This window comes from Halichoeres trimaculatus, unplaced genomic scaffold (genome assembly GCF_033239565.1).
Source record: "Halichoeres trimaculatus isolate MK-OKI-2021-1 unplaced genomic scaffold, fHalTri1.1 fHalTri1_scaffold_11, whole genome shotgun sequence".
NCBI classification, from domain to species: domain Eukaryota; kingdom Metazoa; phylum Chordata; class Actinopteri; order Labriformes; family Labridae; genus Halichoeres; species Halichoeres trimaculatus.
Genome location: NW_027437189.1, coordinates 12,460,886 through 12,482,106, shown reverse-complemented (window position 1 = coordinate 12,482,106; position 21,221 = coordinate 12,460,886). Strand labels below are relative to the sequence as shown.

Here is a 21,221-nt window from a genome sequence, read left to right as displayed (position 1 = left end):
GACAAACTTCTGAACCTTATATCGTCTAAACTGTGGAGTTAAAAAAAACCCACACCCATACAGTGTGTTCTAATAGAGAAATAAACGCTATTATTTTAATGCTATAAAAATCATTTTTCTATTATTATTATTTTGGCTTGGTGTGTACGTGGTTTCTGGTGTTTATTTTGTCAGCCTCATGCAGATTCTCGATGAACAGCAAGTTTTAGCACTTCCTTATGGGCTTTATTTTTCTTAACTGGTTATTGCCCCCTGGGTTCAACAAAAAACATCTGTTTAGTAACTACATAGTTAGGTACAACTGCTTGGCGTTACGACTCACCTAGCTAACAGACCAAACTAACATTAGCTTGTTGCTTTGCTTCTTTACTGACTTACTTCACAAAAATGCACCACTCAAAACCAGAAATGGTTCATGTTATCATCTTTTACAGTTAGCATAGTCCACTTAGCTTCAGTGACTTTCGGTGTAACTCCTTTGTGAAGGCAAGTGTTCAGAAATTGAAGAAGTTAAATAGTAATGCTAACTCTAGCTTATCATGCCTTGGCTAACCGTTCAGGCAGTTTCATGTTTTGCCATCGAATCGTTGTTTTTTGTTTGTTTGTTTTTGTTTTTTCTTTTTTGTGGATTTTTATTTCATTTCTTTGTGTCAAAGTTTGTCTGTATTCCTTGTTGTTAGAGGTCCATGTCTAAATCTTGGAGTTCAAATATAGCTTGCACACTGAATTATATATTTTTGAAGATTGACTGATCAGGTTGAGTCAGTATTTTGTTTACAGCTGTAAATAATGAGTTATAATTTTGATTTTGGATTCTAGTGGTGACCTAAAGTAAACCACTTGTTTGTCTAGCAAGTCCAGGGTCAGATACCTTAGAAAAACTGCTTAAAAATGCGTTACTGATATCTACAGGCCAATCTTCAGCTGCTGAAGTAGATGTTTTTACCAACAAAGAGCTCTTTAAAAAAAAGGAAGAGGACAGATTTTAAAACGTAAAAGCATGTAACATGAAGACTACATGTGTCTGTAGACGTTTGTTTTTTGTATGTGTTTTTGGTGGGGGTTTACCCCTCCGGGCTGTATTCACGCTTCAGTGGTATAACATCAGCAGGCCTGTTTTGACAACACCCAGTGTAGCTGTGGTCATAGTCCAATAGTGGGGCAAGAACGCTGTGTACGGGCTGGTCACAAAATCTTGCTTTGTTTTATTTCATCTGATTTTATTTTACACTAATTCCCCCACATTGTTAATATCAAACTGTTTTGTCAATGTGTTATGACTATCAGAAACAAAGAGTTAAATAAGGTCACCCATCAGTTTAAGATAAAATAGAGATGCTTTATGAAGAAACCATCGTGCCCTTGAGCAAGGGAACAAGTTCATGTTATCATAATTTGTCAGACAAAACAGACAGTGTGCTGCCAAGCTATCAGTCTCTCTTTCTCTTGAGGGGCCTTGAATTTGATTAAATTAACTAAATAATCTTTGGCTCTAATTTGATACAGCTCCTGGCTCTCTTCTGCATAAAAAGTGTTGTTTGATAGACAAGAATTTAACCATACAGAAATAGTAATTTAAAAAAACTGATTTACATGAACCTTAAGAGGAGTCACCCAGCTGTCTGCCCAAATTTTGCTCAATAATTGTGTACATGTCAACATGATGATTACATTTAAACGCTGTCACTGAAACAAACCCCCCTTATAGTTAATTTAGCTATTAAAAGAGTAATGTTGATGGATTTATGACATGGAATCAAACACTGACTTGCTCATGGATTCAAGATGAATTTATTTAAATAAAGGTTTAGAGAAAGTAGTTTTTGACAATAACAAATACAGTATCCAGTCCATAATTTTAGCCCTCAAAGGCGACTTGTCACAGGCCTCATCTTCTGCTAAAGAAACATTCTTCTTTCATTCTTTCCAAAAAACAGTGTCAAGAGCAAAGATATGTACAAAAAGGCAAAGTCTGACAGTCAAAAAAAGAGCATATTAAAACTGAACTGACGGCCACATAGGAAAGCACAATGCATCAAGACAGAAAGATTAGAAAAAATGACTGAAGCAGAGCTGCAGAGGCATGTTTTAGTTTGCATGCTGTGCCCGACAATCCACTTGTGGCTGCTACCGGGAAGCGGGGGTCTTAAAAAAAAAAAACATCGAACAAAAAAGCAGTCCCTGAAACGCTCATCACCACAGAGGTGTCATCGCTCAAATGCTACAAATAAAAGGTGAGGTGCCCTTGTGGAGAGAAGTCCCTCCGCTGTCTGTTAGGCGTTAACCTCAGGTCTGGCCCCTCCCTTGCTTGCACTGTTGCTAGGCAACACGTTAAATTCCAGTGTTCTGTACATCCAGAAGACTTGAGGCTTCTCGGAGCAGACCCACTTATCATCCAGTCCTCTATTAGCTGAGCTGTCAACAGCTGCTAATGCCAGAAGACTCAAGTGGAAATAACAACATCTACTTAAAGAGAAAAATAATGACATCTACAAGCAAAAAGAAACACCCAGGAAGTAAAATAGATATTTCAAAGATGAAAAATGTAAAAATTACTTTTCAAGTTACACACACACACACACACACACATAAAGATACACACACACTCACATAAAAGGGAATATTTTTGATGCTTAAAAAAGGAAGAAAAAAACTATTTCTCCACACAGGACCAGCCTGTTTGTGTGATTAATTCAAACTCTCTGTCTTTCATGTTTTGGATCATAAATAAATGCAGCATCCCAACTGGAAACACCTGCACTTTGAAACACCATTTTTATGACTGTATGTTGTGTGTTTTTCCCCTCACTTTTTTCTTCATCACTTTTTAACTTGTGGGTGTAAAAACCTGCAGCTGCCTTCAGAGGAGAGAGGCATGTAAGTTGTCTGGACTGCTGCTCTGCTGCTCTTTTTTCAGGGATTTGGTGTACTCGTGTCATCTTTAGCTGGTCTGTTTGATTCTTTGTGTTTTTCATAGCAGGTGTTTTCTGTCAGCTCCTGTTAGTCATGTTGTGGGTTTTTGTTTGCCTCACAGGGCTGCCTCAGAGTGTCACATGTGGGGTGTAACAATATTAACAAATAAAAATGTTGTTTCAGTGTGGGACAGATTAAGGAGTATTCCCCTATATGAATTGATAAGAAAAAGACTCATTTTAGTACATTGAAACACTTACAATTCAAGTTTCAATAGTGCAAAAATAAATCTTTGTCTCACTCTTTAGAGTCTCAAGTTTTAGCATTTTTAGTCCAACGTGATAAATCAAGTTTTATTGTTATGGGTTAATAACATGGATAAAGTGGTGCTGCTGTCAGAAATATGCCAAGGCAGTCTTCACAAGGCCGGTTTTTTGTGTGTGATTGTTTATGTCACAACATGTCCTCCCAAGACTTGTTTCTGGTGGCTCATGTGAGTGCTGAGTCACATTGCGCTCCTCAAGATGAGCCCTCGCTTCGTCCTCCTGCTGCCTTTGCAAGTGAACACTCCTGCTTGCCAAATGCCTGCCTCCTTTATCCCTCCTTCCTTTTTTCTCCGATGTCAGCTTTAATTTCCAGATGAAATACTGCGAGGGGTCGGCGAAGGATAATATCTTGTTTTGAATTCCACCAAGCAGCATTTCTGGAGATAGCGCTTCCTGTCACTGACAGAATTTACATTTTAGCTCGTCACTCAGCTCGAATCGTGACCTTACGGAGACATACAGTTAAAGAGATGGATGGGAGAGGGAGCTGCTATCAGAATTTCAAATGGGTCTCATCGGGGTAATGCAGTCCAGTGCTGTGTTTACAACCACTTTCCACCTGCAGTAGAGATGAAGCACTGACCTCTCTACCTCAAAGTGCCAGCTATGCCCTTTTTGTGTAGCTGTGTGTCAATGATACAACATCCAGTCTCTGCACTGTGTGCTGGTGATAGGCCATCAGAGTGGATTTTAGATTGTGTTATGTTCCAGGTGGTCCATGGGAAGTTATGGGGAGGATGCTGAAAAGTAAAGAGAGCCTTTAGACTCTCTTTACTTGACAAAACCCTCAACCCCAAATAAATCATCTGCTTGTCCTTGCTCCTGTATTTTAATTTCAGCATGATTTCAGCAGTTTTCACATGATGGAGCAGCTTTTGGACTTGTCCTTGTTGAAGGTGGAGGAGAGTAGCTCTGTCTTGCTTGGCAGGTGTAGGAGTCTCTTGGAGAGGCGGCGGACAGGGCTGGGTTTATTGGCAGGCTGGAGTTTGCTCACGCAGGCCACAGCCGCAGTACGGAAAACGCTGTGAATGCTCTTCTCTGATGTGAAGGCGGAGCACTCCAGGTACATTTCTGCTCCGAGGTGCTTCGCCAAGGACAAACCCTACAAAGTGAAGAAAACTCAGCTAAAACAAGCAGAATTGCGAGACAGAAAGACCGTAAAAAAACTAAAAACGGCACGAAGGGGAAGAAAGAATCATCATGGCACAAACCTGCTCATGGGAGATGGGGGTCTGCTTCTGATTGGACAGCTCCATGCGTGTGCATACGTCTGTGCGCAGGTCTGTTTTGCAGCCTATTAGTAAGATCCGTGTGCTGGGACAGAAGTCTTGGATCTCTGCTTTCCACTGCAGGAACAACAGAAGACCACCTCATTAAAACTTAGGATGCTGTAACTTTACTGATCCAGGAGGGAAAATGTTACATTGTGGCTCAAGATAGTGGTAACAATACCTTTTTCAGAGCGTCGTCCACTATATCTGGTCGGCTGATGTCAAAGCATAAGAGCACTGCATCTGAGTCACTGTAGCAGAGCGGTCTGACGTTATCGTAGTATGGAGAACCTAAAGAGAAAACATCATGAGTGACAAAATCACAGTTATATCAAAACATGATGCAAAAAAGTGGTTCACTTGGCTTCAAACCACATCTCTGGAAATGGAAAACCTCCAGTCCAGTTTTCACCTCTCTCTTACTACAGTCCAAATCCTGCTGACACTTCCATAATGCCTTTACACAATCGTCCTCCTCATTTTCACACCACACAAAGACAAACAGTCACATCCACCCCTGCCAAACTGATAAAAGAGCAAGTAATTACACTAAGCTTGACACCTTCCCACTGGCAGGAATTTTTCCAGCAAAGTAAACTAACAGGCTGAGTCACAGGCAGCAATGAAACAGTCACATACTTCCTTTATTAATCAACAGAAAAAAAACTTATTTACCAAACTTTGGGTTAAATAAGAGGAAAAATACCAGATGTACTGTAAAACTGAATTGCTTTGTTAAGTTTTTCCTTCAATGTTTTTTTTTTGTTTGGCTATTTCAATCCACAGTATTTTATCAAGAAACACTGGATGCACAAATAAAAGATGAATTAGTAATCAAGTCATGAATGAGTGAGTAGACTTCAGTAACGGTTTCAAATTGTCATGAAAGGCTAAATATATATATTTTTTTTACCTTTAATTTATTTTTGTTCCTATTAAGTTAGCTTGGCTCAACTAAAAGACAAGGGAAGGCCAAACAGCTAACCATGCTCTGACAAGTGGGTAGGGATGGGTACCTTTCACATTTGGAATTTTTACGTGCGTTTATGTGGTAATATGTATCACTTTGTTTGATAATAAAATCTCAAAGATTTTCAATTTAACAAATTCATTTCTTCATCTATAAACTTACAATGCTGTGTTTATGTCCAGTACGGAAAATTGCCTACTCTTCCACTCCCTCACAGTCATGAGGATGCGTTAAGATAACAAAACATGGTACCATTTGAATTTACTCTGTACAACAGACAGAATTTGGTCAGTACCTATAAAGGTACCTAATTGGGCACCCACCCCTATAAGTGATCAGACTAATCCATGCAGCAACCTCCAATTTTTCTGAGCCAAAGCAGATGTACAAAAGGCTGCAATTCTTAAAGTATCCATTAGAGACAAGTCTCAAAAGCCAAGCACCAATAATAAACTGTCATATTTTCAACATACAATTAGACATGTTTAAAGCCCGGTTTAAGAAAAGTTTTGGTGTGATTAGCTCATTTGTTAGTTAAAGCACACTTTGCAGTGGTGTACATTTTCTTACTCCATTTCAAAGCTATGTATAAATTTACATAATTAACCAATTACATAATTAGGGCACAGGCAGGTGGGTGAGAAGCTGTTTACCAAGTGGCTTAAGGCCACCTCAGCTCCACCTCTTAGCCCATGTCTTACTAAAATGGAGTATGAGTTGGCATTTAACCAAATTGACCTTTCGTTTCAGAGGCCAAAAGATGATATCACCACATGAACCCAAATATTCCGCTTACATTCGGTTTATTTGCTCAAACGGAAAGAATTTTACCTTTGTATACTCCTCATTCCGAAAGAAAAGTGCCAATCTGAATGGACATTTGATCGGTTTCACAGGGGTGGAATACTCCTTTCCCCAAACTGATTGAGGTATCATGTATCCACTCAAATGGAAAGTTGTTAGGGTACATTCTTTCATTGCATGCTCAGATATGACGTAAGACGCAAGTAGAGACGTTCCTCAATATGTTTACGTTTGTTTGTGCATGCCCCATTGACTATTCTGTTTGATTATAGCAGCGCATGTAGGCCAGAGATGGGAATATTCCTTTCCATGTATACCATTGTTTTCAGAGAAGTCATTCAGAAAGATACCATTTGGAAAGACGGAAAACTCCTCTGTATATATCCTCTGTATATTTTGCTGTCTTGGAACAATACCCTAATGCTCCACCATGTTCATTAGTCTTACATTTTTGTTTTCAAACGCAGAGAAAAAATACAAAATGTTTGTATAAATCAGTAAGATTTCGTAACTGAGCTGCTTATTATGCCATTAATGTCGCCTTTCTCTTGTATCTGTTGTAGAAATCAGTGGTGAATCTTCTTTTATAACATTTTCAAATCAACATTGTTCATTCTTTGTCACTGGCAGTCCTCCCCGATCTTAAAAATACAACACCTTCTCCAAGGAGGCTGAGAATAATGGTGTGAAGAAAACATATTTTCCTCACATTTCCAAAAACAGCAAAGCTTTATGTGGATCCTTTTTTAACTCTCAGGAAGGCTGCTGGGCTAAAAAAAGACTGACAGGATGTCCGCTCTCCATTGTCTTCTTTCTGCCACCTAATCACTCCACGCATAGCAACACTAAGATTTAATTTCCTACTCTGTCCTCAGGGGGAAAATCCATACCAGAGGATTTCCTTTCAAATATAAGAGGGTATAATTAAATCAGGGATAGATACTTCTAATAAACCTCGACCGGAACTAACAAACAGTCTTGTTGTGTCGATTATGTCAGTCTTCAGGGATGCTAATAAAAAGACTTTTTACAATAGTGTTACTGCCAGGATGTGCTGAGATCTAAGGCTCTTCTGGTTTCCTCAGAGTTTCTAAATCTCTGACTTGAATCTCTAAAAGTAGGACTAGGCTCCTTACACAACTCCATCTATCAATAACATTTTATTTTGGTGGGAATCAAAGCGGCCGTCACATAACCAACCAGGATGATGTAAGGCTTGAGAAAGAGGAGGCAGAAAGATCTAAAGAGGACACAACTTCTGGCACCCACCGCCTCCCACACAGTAACAGCCCCCTGCCTGGACACACAAACACTCACAAACACAAACATATACACACTAAATCCTCCCAGTTGAGCAAATATTAGTTTATTCCCTGAAACTGCCCTCTCTAATCTCAAAGAAAAGAAGCAAATGGAAAGGCTTGGACTTTCTTCTTCCAAAAGACAAGCTTCCACTACAAGCGGTGCAACATTCACGAGAGAAAAAGGATGAATGTAGCACTGCTAAACCTCAGGGTACACACAAGTCTAAAAACATCTGCTGTGTATGAGACAGATTGTACAGTGTCACAGTAAGACACCTAGAGCATAGTCAGTTGAGCTTAACAGTTTGTTCTCAATTAAACGATGCTGCTGGTAAACTGTTAAATAAAAAACAACTATGTCTGGTTTGTGAAAGAACAGCTCCTGTGGGGAGCGTCTGCCTGGTTATAAAACAAACTGAAATTTGTCGTGATGCCTTTTACTGACGTACGAGAGCAAACCACACTCTCAGCATCAAGACTGACAGTTTCTACATTTTAATTTTTCATGTCTGTTTTCACTGCCAGGGGACAAGTTTCAGGATAAGCCTCAAGCCACAAAGTGAGTGTTACATGTGACTGTGAAAAGAAAGACGAGATTTATGTAAATAAAAAAACACTTATTACACAAATACAGGACAAAATCAGCAAACACATGTGAGGGATCACTTTGTCCACAGTGGGTGGCATAAACAGAAAGTTCCTCTCAGGAGCTTTATGGTAAAATAATCTGGTCCAGACATATTGAAGGCAAATATCTGTCCCTACAAAATTACAACCATCTAACAGTTGTTACAGTCAAGGTTTGACAAGAGATTTTGATCGAGGTGAAATAAGAGTAGACATAACTGTGTTTAAGCAAAAAGTCTTTTGGCAAAAACTGTTCTTAGGACACTTTTTGACTCAGCTGTTAAGGCCCCACCTACACGTATATGGAGGCTTTTGAGAATGCAGGTTTTTACCTAAACACTTGAACAGATTTTTATGTCATTGAAAACAGATTTTCAAAAACACCATCCAATTGGGGAAATTTTTAAAATTCCCTTTCTTTTTCATCTATGTGTGGACATTTCTGGAAATGCTTGCGTACCTGCGCATGACAAAAAATGTTTACGTGTATTGTGTGTGCATCAAGTTGCTGGGCGACAGTTCTTTTTTTTTTTTTTTTTGCCCTGCACTGTTAAGTTGGACATTTAGAAGAAAACCTTGTTTTTTTTCTTGCCAATTTTGTGTTAAATGATCTAAAGTGGTATCTTTTCTTCATCATCACCCGAAAAAAGACCTGAAACCAGATAGACAATCTTCCTTTTGGGGTATTTCAGAGTAGCCAGAGGGTCCGGGTACCTCTGGGTATCACTTTGCTCTTTTTTGTGTCTGTGTTTTTATTTTTTATTTTTATTTCCAAGGATTGCTTCCATCACTTTATATGTGTAGTTTGTGTCTTTGTACTTTTGCAGTTGGTTTTCAGTCTCCCTTATTTTTGCTCCTAATTTTTTTTTATTAAAAAAAATAATCATGATGAGGGCGATGAAATAAAATCTGATGTTTAAAGCATTTTTATTTGGTATCTTTTGGTAGCCTAAAAAAAAAAACATGTCCTTTAAATTTATTCTACATTGATTGAAGCTCTAAAAGTAATTTCTAACTTACTGTGCTATTCAGGGATTTTTGAGAAGTTAATCCATGAAGAACATTTTTATTCCAAGCATCACAATCTTCATCTGTAGCCTTCATACCTTAATGAAGGTGATACAGGCAGTGAAGAAAAGACACTTAAGAGTAGTTGGAATTGAGTGTTTGTGTCTGTTGCAAATGTAAATAGGTCTTATGCAATGTTTTCTCTGGAAAGGGTGACTGTCCAGAAAGTTTTTACTCCGTGGGAGATAAACACACAAACCTACATTAGTTCTCTGCTGGTTTCAGTTACATAAGACCTTTTTTTTAGGCGGCACACACACCAGAAGGCAGTGAGGAGGTCATGCATATCTTTTCTCACAGTATCCCTCACTTGTGCCTTCTGTTCTCTCTGACTGTACAGCCAAACACACACACACACACACTGCAAACATAGCAACACACACTCTTGCCTACACTCAGACTTCCACCCCCTGCATGGACGAGGCTTCCCCCTCTCCCCCCATGAAACAACCCCACCGCAGGCCAACTGGCACTGCTCGACTTCCTCTGAGTACAAAGCCTCAGCCAGAGATGTTACGAAATAAATCTCACTAGAGCACATGACTTTTTTTATTGATCCTATTTTTAAAAAAAAAAAACCTCTATCAATTCAAGGTCAACAATAAACATGTATATTTGACCAAAAGATTTTTGAATAGTGGTCACAAACAATTTAGACAGTTGGGATCCAAAACCTAAGAAGATGGGTTTCACTCAAGTAATTTTAGCTCCAGGTCAGAATGTATGCTGTTTTATTATAAAAGTAGTTAATAATCTACATTATGTCAGTCTTGTTGACATTAATCAGAAGCATTAAATCCAAACAATCATGAGGGTGAAACCAGCAGAGATCTGGCATCTTTATTTTAATTTAAGTTGAAACATTCACTTCATTTCTTCCACAAAAAGCTTAGAGCTTGTTCAAAAGTAACCAGAATAGTGTGAGTAGAAATTAATATTGGCTCAATTTGTGACATCATAAATTGGTAAATCTCCTTAAAGAGCATAATAAACATAAATGTGCTGTTTTGATTATGGTCACTTGGGAATTTTTGCCATTTCCAAACCTTCTAGGTCAGATTTGATTTTTTAACAATGTATGACAATACGTAAAAACTTGTCATTTTCCTTGGAGAAACAAATCTTGGTCCTTGAGTGCTTGGCTCAGGAGTGCTGAGGGTGGGGGAGGCACTTCAGGCAGAGGCTGAAATGGGTTATTTAACAGACAACAATCTGAGATAAGGGAAGAATTCTTTGAGCCGTAAACCACATGGGGCTACTACAAAACTATCAGAGAGGCAGTACAAAACCTGAAAGTGAGCACAACACCCTGTTTTGAAATGAACCCAGCACTGTGAGTATAAAGGAAACACTGATCCAGTTCTTTTGACCAATGAACTCCCTTCCTTCCTCCTACTGTCCAGGCTGACCACCTAAAATTCTTTACCAGCCTTACCTAACCCTGGAACCAGCACAGTCAAGGAGAAGAAGATAAAACTGAAGACATGAAAAAACAGTAACACCCAAATGGCTCCCTTTTCATTGTTTTAGCCTTGCCTTTCTTACAGTGTGAGTGTGCCACGGCTGAAGACACCACAAATCTTCAAAGCTCAATTTACACAAAAGCCCCATTTCCACCAAGCGCTTCAGTTTGGTTTGTCTCTGTGTTTCCACTGACGAATCCCGGGACAGACCCCCAAAGAACTGAGACCAACCCTTCCACTTTTTGAGACCCTTTCGTTGGGGTGCCAGACTAACTACCTACTCCCTGTAGGCAAATAGTAAATGGTAAATGGACCAGTACTTATATAGCGCTTTTCTAGTCTCTTAGACCACTCAAAGCGCTTTACAGTGCTAGTCTCATTCACCCATACGCAGCACATTCACATGCTGATGGTAGAGTTTTCCTGTCGGAAACCATCAGTTTTATCTGATACATTCACACATTGGTGGCCCTACAACACTGCAGTCTGTTGATTGGTCGAAAGAATCGTCACTTACCGTGCGACAGAAGCTGTATTTCTCCTCGCAGCACACAGCCTTTTCTAAAACAAAACTTGATTGTGCTTTGTAACGAAGAGCCGCATATCATTTACAGAGAAGGTGAATTGCTGGATGTCTCTCATAGCTGCTCTTTGTTTACTGTGCCGCATTTTCTTCTTTGTTGGATCTATAAGCGGGTACGTTGTGTCGGGCTGCCATGGCATCACGCTATTATTTAACTGATGCAGCTATCAGCATCTGGCTTACACGCCGCCAACCATGAGGGGGCACAGTTGGCTCTAGAAATGCAAATAGGACCAGGCTTAACCGAGCCAACCCGTACCAAACCATTCTGATCTAAACCGGACTGCTTGGTGGAATTTTCTTTTGATTTTCTTCCACCCTGATTCCAGTTGGGCCAACCACAACCATTAATCTCATGATGGGTCATACCACTGATATACAACCACACTGGCTGCAAGTAAAGAGGAACTTTCTTTAGTCCATTTTCTTCAAGCATAAAAAAAATATGGTGTTTCATGTTACATACCAAAAGGTATGTGTTCTTAAATCCCATCATGCTAGAAATGAGTGTATTATGTTTAAGCAAAATAGATGGATTGGATGTTCAAACACCTACAATTAGGTCCCATATTTAGTCACTCAGAAAACAGAAAATGATAATGAGGTTCCTCATGCAAGTCTATAACATTTTAAAGACATCAAATATTTAACAGATGAATCTTTAAATACTAAAAGAATTATTTGCACTGAATTCAGTACATTTGTTGATTTGGGCCCTCCCATGGGTAAGCCAGTCAGGATTGTTATCATTACAACCCACCAAGGAAGATCCCCAAGCAGATTTCACACCAGTGAAAAGCTGCTTATCTTCATCAAAACAGGATTGACAAATGGCGTTGGGGCAAACAGTAACAAAGCTGTTTTTGTAAAACACTGAGTGAGAAGCTGCATCTCCAGTTGTTACTCGACTCCGGTATGGCTGTGTTTTTCAGGAGAAAGGGTAAACAAGTTCTACCCAACTTCCCATGAATAAAGTCCTGATACTGGGAAATCAACTCACCGCTCACACACCGACTGACTCTTGAATGACTCTGAGGTAGAGAGTAAAGAGGAGCAAACAACCACGTCAGAATTGTCATGTTATCCTCACCTGATGTGTCCCAAAGGCTGAGCTCCACGCGCTGGTCTTCAAGCTCCAGACAGGCTGTGTAGTTCTCAAACACAGTGGGGACATACGTCTAGAAATGAACAATACAGGCAAGAATTTACAGAGCATGACTAAAATCTGTAATGGGATGTGATAATCAAATCAGATTGTCCTGAAATCAAGCCAAACACGTAAGAGGACAGACTGCACAATTTAAAAAGTGCCAATTCAAAAAAATGTTACCTCACTGATCAAAGTGACTACAGCAGATTTACTACAGCATCGGTTTTTAAATGACTCACAATACATTATCTAAATGAGTCAAGTAACTGGTTCTGTATGTGAGCTAAACAAGTAAACACTGTGCATAAATGATGTGCAATTTTGTTAGTGAATTCACATTGACTTTTCTAAATGTATTGCAACACAATAACACTGGGAGTTGATAACACACTGCTGGAGATTTAATAAACGCTATAAGGTCTTAAAAGAAAAAGGGGTAATGGGCTTTTGAAGAAGTAAAATGGGGAAAATTCACATCATGCATTTTGTATTCCTCCTCGAGTGGAGGTTCTTTTGCCTCACAAACACAGCTATTTTAGAAAACAACCATAGTTAAAAGGAAAAAAAATAGAAATCCAACACAATTTGAATTACAGTTCGTACCTCCGGATAGCAGTCCTTGGCCAGGACTTGTAACATCGCTGTTTTACCGCATTGGACGTCCCCGACCAGCACGAGTTTACACCTCGCGACAAACGGCTGAGTGAGTCTCCTTTCCTTCATGATGAATTAAACGATATCAAACAGAGGAGAAGGAATAGTGGTGATAAACTTCAGTAAATCCTCCGGCTTCTGGACATGTACCTGCTTAGAGCGTGTGTGTGCGATGGGTACGGCAGAGCAACAATCCATGAGGAGAGCACTGCGGAACTTTATATTGTCGCGCCAACCAATGAGCGCTGCGTAGTGCGCGAGCCAGATGAGGGGATGGGCGGTGCACGAGACCGCCGCTTGTTATAGTGGTAATGGTGGACATTAAGGTTACAGATGGGCTTCACATATGAATATAACTCAATACATTTTCTCTGAAAACTTTGCCTCCACTTAAATACTTTTGTAAAACTTGAATAGTTTAGTTTAAGGTCGCAATTCATTTCAACTAACAAGCCTACACTGTAAAATTGACCCTATATCTACACACTAAAATTGAGGCAAAAGATTATTTTTATTTTTATTTTATTTTATTTGTTTATTTGACAGGGACGATACATACCACATTGCCACAATGGGAAAATGTGAACATATATAAGACGTCTAGCTTCAGCTAATTTGCAGTCCTTGTCCCTGGTTGGGATTTACAGAACAATGAGTTATACAAATACAGAAACAATTTTACAAATCATACAGTGAATACAGTCAATAAATACCATGAATAAATAGACACAGTTGTTGTGAATTAGAGCTAAAACACAGGTTACATTTAACTAAGATTATTAAAATAGTTTACTGTTAGTTACTTGTGAGAAATTAGTGTTCGCATTTCTGCTGCTGTTAAAGCCACTGTTTAACTTCTGCACTGAACTTTTCTTGTTGTTTGTTCTGTTTGAGATTTAATTTCAGATGGTAAGGAATTCCTCAGGTGTGCCTTGCACTGAGAGCGATGACTGCCCAAATGTTACAGGTAGTAAAAATTATTAAACATTCAAATGCTTAATTTTGAGTAAATAAGAATAAGAGATGCTTTGAATTTTCACATTTAATATGAAAATGTTTCAACTAAGAACATAAAAGAGTTAACTAAAAAGTAAACAAATTGTATGATGTGGTATGGTATGGTATGGTATGGTATGGTATGGTATGGTATGGTATGGTATGGTATGGCTTTACTCGCCATTGCACATTTCAGTTTCATCCTGCCCACAAAACATAAAAAGACAGTGACATATAAAGGGGAGGACAGGAGCGAGAGGAGTGGGGGGCAACAGCGTGCGCAGCACCCATTTCATTAGATGCGAAAAAGGAAACAAGGAAGGTAGGCTGGAAGGTAACTTTTCACATTGGTGATATTAGCATCCCAGAATACAATATTCATAGGGGTCTGTTGCTATTCCACCCATTCAACAGCAATGTGTAGAGGGGTCAATTATCAACTGTATTCCTTACCTCCTTTTGTAAAATGTGCCAAGTGTTTGGCATTACAGCTTTCAGATTGGGGACCGTCTCCTTAACTATTTTCTGCCCCCTCTGCTTCATCGTTTTATTTCCCCTTAAGGACGATGATGGTAAGAATAAGCCATTGTTATTAATATTGTTAATGTTTTTCAGGTGGCCAAGAAGAGGATTAAATGTTTGCTCACTTCTGACTGGCACCTGGATTTAAAATGAAGCAGACAATACATTCTTTTTAGTTGAACTCTACCTGATTAAACTGTATTAGATTCACTCAGAATGATTCAGATATATAACTCAACAGTTGGAATACTTGTTTTATGAGTAGGTAAAATAAGTTCATTTTTTTAAATACTGGCCACAAAACCAAGAACATAACATTTGAATATATTTTAATGAAAAAAATATTTAACACCTAACTCACCCCATCTTTTTTTCAGTGTGTATGTTGGCTTCTTCTCCAGGAGTTTGCAGTAGATACATAAAAAAATACTGTGGGCTCCTGAGAGAATGTCTGGATATAAGTGAAAAGTGTGATACAGGCCTAAAAGCAATGCATAGTGTGACACATGCAACTCTTGTCTTTGTGCATAATGTTTAACAGCATTAAGCTCAGCCAGTTGCTGAACCACAAATAGATGACAGATGACAGATGGCATCATAAATCTGAGGTAGAATTCAAGGATGTTTGCCGTTTGGAGAGGTAGTGAAGCATGGCACGTTGTGCAGAACTCTTTGATGCCTTTAATATATGACTCTAAATCAGCACGTCATTGCACCTGCTCCTTGCTACAGAGGGAAATTGAGGTTGAAGGTGTCTTGCCTTATCAAAAAAAACGTACCTTTTTCCCACAGCCATACAGTATTTAAAGTAACTGGTCTTAAATTAGATGCACATATGATATTACCCATATTTTAAATCACTTTTGCATATGTTTCCTTGTTGTCTGTGTTGGCAACTACAACAGTTCTTTTAAATTCAAAAAAAAAAGAAAAAAAAGAAACATGAATACATTTCTGTCATTCATAGCATTTTTTGTAACGGCTGTCCTGCAATGAAACATCCAAGCATATAGATTTGATTACTAAAACTTAAATCAAACCGTAAAGGTTTACACTTTTCTTCTGACCTTTTTTTGAGCAAACTCCTCAATTTTTTATAAAATGGTACTCCTTGTGGACAACTAAAGCAGAGTGACCCACATTGCCATATTGGCCCGTGCACTGCTGATTTATCATTTTGATCATGCACTTGTGTGTGTTTGTGCATGTGTGTTTGGCAGTGGACTTTTGTAAGTAGAGGTTGAGCCTGAAGAAAGCCAAGCTTAAATAGTTCAGGACAGCATGTAATGATTTATGCTTAAGCTGTTTGTCTAACAGTACATCCAGTTTATTAGCATCCAGTGAAAAAAATCTACAGAGGATGCAGAAAGACAAAGGGTGTTAATTACAAGTCCATTTCATGTAATTTCCAAGATAAGACCAAAAGAAAATCCCCTGCGGCTCACTGGGCATAATTTACATAATTTAAGATGTATTTGAGCGCTTTTATATTATGTTAATGAGTATATGATTAAAGAATATTACCATAAATACAAGTGCAATAATCAAGCTGTTGGTGTTTTGTCTAATAATTGCTCTTGAGAGTGGAGCAGCTTAGTGAAACAGCAAAGGATTTTGATTATTTTTTTACAACAGGTATTTCACACAACATATTATGCTAATATAACTTCATGATAGAGCACAGTCCCCAGTTTTAGTATCCACCTCTTTGACAAGAAAAAAATAATAACTGTAAAATGAAGAGTGTAATAACTTATGTCTTTCTGATTTTTTTCTTTCATCCACAAAAAAAGGAATGGTTTGTAAACAAATTTCTTGACATTTACACAGCTTCCATTTCTACTTTTGGAGATTCTCGAAAAAGATGATCGAGAAGAAGTTCAAATGACAAGAATCAAAAGTGGAGACTGACAGAGCTGAATATACTTTAAAGAAAAATACAAAGAAGTACTGCAGATCAAAGGTACACGACAAGAGCTCTCCTAGCTGTACTGCTTTCAACCTTTGGTGTTAACAGCACCATTTAGTCTGAGTCTGTGAGAAGTTAGAAGTACTGCAAAAATAAATAAATAAATAAATAAATAAATAAATAAAAAATCCCATTACTGCATGCTGTAGGTTTAGTGTACCACCCAAACTGGCTGGTAGACAAAAAGAAGCAAAGACAAACAAATGCACATCGAGGTCCTGCATCCCAGGTCATATTCATCCTGTCTCCTGACTGTGGTGTGCTGACTGGCTACTCAGCTGGTGTTCTCATAGCATTGTCCTGCCCCCTAGAGGTTGGGAAAAGAAATTACAGTCACAAAGCCAAAATATTACAACAGACCTTGTCATTTCTTGTAACTGTAGTCTTAAGCAAGACCATACTGAACATTTCCTGGACATTTGCAGATTTTAGTTGGTTGAGTCAGGGAAGTGTCAGGGACTCTGCATTTATGACAAAAAGTTGAAGTTCTGAGAGCTTCCCTCACAGGTGTTTTGAACATAGTCAAGTAATTCAATTCATGTCTAATTATTGTTTGTGAGTTCTATCTATAAATTTGTATCTTACAACACAAATAAAACAAGAGAAAAACAATATACACCACCACACACAGTACATTGGGGTAAAGCTATGAGTCCATGCCAGTCTAGAAACAATATTTTACGGGATGGCAGTACAGTACTTAAAGTCAAAGACTGGACTGAAGGTCTAAGCACCAGATTTTAAAAGAGAGAGGAGTAACTTATTTTCACTCTCAGAATTGCTGTTTTTACTGAAGCCAGGCCAAACTGTAAGGCATGTGTCATGGCAGATGGAAGAGTTATAAAGTAAATGGGATGGCCCAAAATACCATGACAACCAGAAGAACCAGTTTTTATATATGACACTGCTGAAACATAATATTTTTATTAATTATATTTTTTAGACTGCATTTCAAACTAGTTTGAGACATTTTATCCAGTCTGTAGGCGGGAGTGTGTTCTTAGTTTTATAGCCTAGTTAATACAAGAAAAAAAAAGACGTTAAGACTTAAAACAAATGATAGGATATCACGTGACAGGGATTTTTAAAATATCATAAATTCACAACATGATTTAGGCCTATATAATTCAAATGCTTGAAATATACTGGATAAAATGACTCCAAGTCCCATAAGGCTCTCCTTGACATTTCCCGGTTTTCTCTTTCGTTGTATGGCGATAATTACGATCATGAGTCGCGCTATAAACGTCATGTAATGTATCATGAAACACAGAAGTTGATGACGTCCAGCTCCATGTCTGGCATATCTTAACATTTTACTTTGAATTTTCCTGCAAATATCGAAGAAATTATCATTTGGAAAGATCACTGCGAGTGTATTTCCGCGTTTGACTGACGTCATTACCATACCCTCTTGTGATTGGTTTTCTGCTTTGGTTGAGAGTTTTCCCGCGCTATCGACAACATACTGCGCTGTCAGCTTGTAGCGACTGCAAAGGAGTGCTCTAACACACTTTTACTGCTCTACCGCGGTCGTTGCAAGCAATTTGTCAGGTAATGCCACAATCGGATTATGACCCGGCCTGTTTGCCGGATTTGTTACCGCTGTACTACCGACGGCTGTTTCCCTTTTCCCAGTATCACCGCTGGCTAAACTATGGAGGACGTAAGTAGATACATTGGACTGGCCATTGAAGCTAGCAATCAGTTAGCTGGGTGAAGAGTATTGTTTGTGCTCACATCCAACTAATGTGCCATCTCTTACCTTAGTGCAGAAGAACTATTTCCAGAACCGGGAGTTCTCCTTCACGCTCAAAGATGACATCTACGTCCGTTACCAGTCGTTCAGCACTCAAGCTGAACTGGAAAAGGAAATGCAGAAGATGAACCCGTACAAAATTGATATTGGAGCAATCTACAGTCATAGGGTGAGCATCTTCTTTTGCTTGCAATGTGTAATTGTGTTAATGCTCTCTGCACCCAGACGTCTAAAAAGTGTGTTACCTGTTGGTCATCCATACAGCCCAATCAACATAACACAGTGAAGTCAGGAACGTTTCAGGCACTGGAGAAGGAGCTGGTGTTTGATATTGACATGACAGATTATGATGACGTCAGGAGCTGTTGCAGGTAAATTGATTTTGAATGACCAGTTGATTTTTTTGATAGTGTACATCTTAGAATGATTGTACACAAACACTGTTGTCCACATTCACCTCAATAACTGTGAATCTGTAATACCAGTGCTGCAGACATTTGCAGCAAGTGCTGGACTCTGATGACCATTGCCATTCGTATCCTGGACAGAGCTCTTCGAGGTTTGTTTTTCATTAATCTTGTGTAGAAGTTTTGTGTAGTGTTGCTTAGATTTGCATTTAACACTCTTTATCCTTTTACTTTGATACTTTTAGAGGACTTCGGTTTCCAGCACTTGATGTGGGTATATTCTGGAAGAAGAGGAGTGCATTGCTGGGTGTGTGATGAAGCTGCAAGGAAGCTCTCCGTGGCAGCTCGCTCTGCAGTTGCAGAGTACCTCAGCCTGGTTAAGGTAACAGCCTTTTTATGAGTTAAGCTTATTGTTGAGATAACTATGACAGATTTGTAATTATGTGCATTAGTAACATATATTTGTCATCGCTCTGGATTAAAGAAATATTAAGGCTGACTCAAAAATTCTTGCAGGGAGGTGAAGAGACAGTAAAGAAAGTTGTGCTGGTAGATCCAATTCACCCTTTCATCAGGTATGATTCAGATACTGTTTTAGTGATGCTGTGACAGGGGTGTAATTTTCACTGACAATGCCTGATTGACTGTTTTCTATTTTGTAGTGTATGCTGTTTAAAAGTCTTTACCTTTAATCTCAACAGAGAATCTTTGACAGTAGTGGAGAAGTACTTCCCCCTCTACGCTATACAGGAACAGAACATTCTGGGCCACAAGGACTCTGTGAATAAAGTGCTGGGACTTGTGCCTGAAGATATCCTTCAATAGAGATGATCCATCAACTGTCCTTGAAATTTTGTGTTAATAAGCGCAGGTGTGTGTTTGTATAAAGAGAATGTGAGGTTTTTAAAATAAAACAACTAGACTTAACCTTAACTCATCACTTACATGTAAGAAAAGACTTACAGCTACACTTCCAGAATGAGAGGAAACCTGAGAAGCGATGGGAACTGATCAAGGACCAAGCCAAAAAGAAACAGGTTTGGATTTATGTTGTATTACAGTGACATTTCTTAAAGCTTTTTTAGGGTTTGACAAATTGACTAAATGCAAGATTGGTTTGAAGATTAAAAATGTAAACAACTAAGCTCTATCTTCTCCAGGCAACTTCCAAGAAGGGTCAGTACTTTGAGAGGGAAATCATGCTGCAGTACTGTTACCCCCGGCTGGATGTGAATGTCAGTAAAGGGGTGAACCACTTGCTGAAAAGTCCTTTCAGCGTCCATCCCAAAACTGGTGAGTAAGAATCTAATGGAAAAAAAAATCTGGTGGCAAAAAAAAAAAGCTTACAAAGTCACGGTGTGCTCCTTTTCATCCAGGGCGCATCTCTGTCCCCATGGACCTTAAAGAGTTGGACACATTTGATCCTTTTGCTGTGCCCACGATCAGGTAAGGCCAAACATAACGTCTTATATTGTGTGCAATATGTGGCAGTTGTTGGAGCTTGCGTTGATGGTGTTTTTCAGTACAATCTGTGAGGAGCTGGATCGACCCCGCCCTGGAGACGATGATGAAAAATCAGAGGACATAAAGGAGAAAGAAGACGGGAAGGATGCAGCAGAGAGACGGAAGATGAGAGGTGAAATCTGAACTCTGGGTTTTTTCATCACACAGAATTTAATTTTGTAGAGAAAAAAACAACGTAGAAACCAAAGATGGCTTGAGGCTAAAATGTACAACATTCTCACCTATATGAGCACCATATAATCCTCTTCGTCAGCTTTTTTGAATACATGCAACAATGCCGACAAGTTTCTCAATTCCCAAGTAGAGCCTGTATTGTAACTAAAATATGATAGTATTATATATTTTTGTTTGGAAGTGAGAACTTAATTCTTTATCTTTTCTAGATTACAAAAGAACAAGTCTGGCAAAGTATGTGAAATACTTTGATCAGTTTCTGGATGAAATGGCCAGTTCCTGGAAAGGAGAACTTCTCAGAAAAAGTGGTAAGTTTGTTTCATACTAAAAAAAAAAAGATAAATAAATGAATAAAATCTTGATTTTTCCTTTTAATTTTATCGATTGATTGTCCTGATATTTTTTCTTTTCAGATCTTAAAAAGGAATTTTGAGCAAGAACAACAACTGGGGGAGGGGTGATGATTTTTTTCTTCTTGAGAAATGAAACATAAAAAAGGGTTGGATAAAGTAACACTGAAATGCAAGACCTGAATCCTGTACTTACAGTGTGACTTTCTGAATACAGCTCATTTTATATTCTTTGTGTTATTGTTTACTACATTTTGCCTTTTGTACATAAAATAAATTTGAAAATAAATTTGTTGTTTCAAAACTTTGAATTTGTTGTTAATGGCCTTTGGCTTGATCATTTTGTTTATGAACATATAAATTCACTTTTATCCCCCATCTCCAAGC

The 21,221-nt window shown here is 38.6% G+C and overlaps 2 protein-coding genes across 2 annotated transcripts; one reads left to right on the top strand and one right to left on the bottom strand.

The window, feature by feature from the left end:
• Nucleotides 1–1,785: 1,785 nt before the first annotated feature.
• On the bottom strand, nucleotides 1,786–13,340 carry LOC141799488 (rho-related GTP-binding protein Rho6-like). Its single transcript, XM_074681740.1, has 5 exons — nucleotides 13,083–13,340; nucleotides 12,420–12,507; nucleotides 4,692–4,801; nucleotides 4,451–4,585; nucleotides 1,786–4,341 (listed from the first exon to the last, which is right to left on the bottom strand). The coding sequence occupies exons 1-5, from the start codon at nucleotides 13,200–13,202 to the stop codon at nucleotides 4,096–4,098; spliced, it is 699 nt and encodes a 232-aa protein (XP_074537841.1). The 5' UTR covers nucleotides 13,203–13,340; the 3' UTR covers nucleotides 1,786–4,095.
• A 4,711-nt stretch (nucleotides 13,341–18,051) lies between these two features.
• prim1 (DNA primase subunit 1) lies at nucleotides 18,052–21,053 on the top strand. The gene is made up of 13 exons (XM_074681764.1): nucleotides 18,052–18,286; nucleotides 18,391–18,548; nucleotides 18,644–18,750; nucleotides 18,865–18,938; nucleotides 19,032–19,168; nucleotides 19,303–19,361; nucleotides 19,488–19,599; nucleotides 19,734–19,823; nucleotides 19,947–20,079; nucleotides 20,163–20,232; nucleotides 20,310–20,422; nucleotides 20,694–20,792; nucleotides 20,898–21,053. The coding sequence occupies exons 1-13, from the start codon at nucleotides 18,178–18,180 to the stop codon at nucleotides 20,915–20,917; spliced, it is 1,281 nt and encodes a 426-aa protein (XP_074537865.1). The 5' UTR covers nucleotides 18,052–18,177; the 3' UTR covers nucleotides 20,918–21,053.
• The last annotated feature ends 168 nt before the right edge of the window (nucleotides 21,054–21,221 follow it).

What these genes read in the sequence shown, in the direction of transcription:
- LOC141799488 (XM_074681740.1), bottom strand. Translation starts at nt 13,202, where the DNA reads ATGAAGGAAAGGAGACTCACTCAGCCGTTTGTCGCGAGGTGTAAACTC. An exon ending in CCAAGGACTGCTATCCGGAG is followed by an intron (nt 12,508 to 13,082) that starts GTACGAACTGTA and finishes GTTCATTTCTAG; the next exon opens with ACGTATGTCCCCACTGTGTT. An exon ending in CAGCCTTTGGGACACATCAG is followed by an intron (nt 4,802 to 12,419) that starts GTGAGGATAACA and finishes TTTTCTCTTTAG; the next exon opens with GTTCTCCATACTACGATAAC.
- prim1 (XM_074681764.1), top strand. Translation starts at nt 18,178, where the DNA reads ATGCCACAATCGGATTATGACCCGGCCTGTTTGCCGGATTTGTTACCG. An exon ending in CAGCGTCCATCCCAAAACTG is followed by an intron (nt 20,080 to 20,162) that starts GTGAGTAAGAAT and finishes CTTTTCATCCAG; the next exon opens with GGCGCATCTCTGTCCCCATG. An exon ending in AGAACTTCTCAGAAAAAGTG is followed by an intron (nt 20,793 to 20,897) that starts GTAAGTTTGTTT and finishes TTTTCTTTTCAG; the next exon opens with ATCTTAAAAAGGAATTTTGA.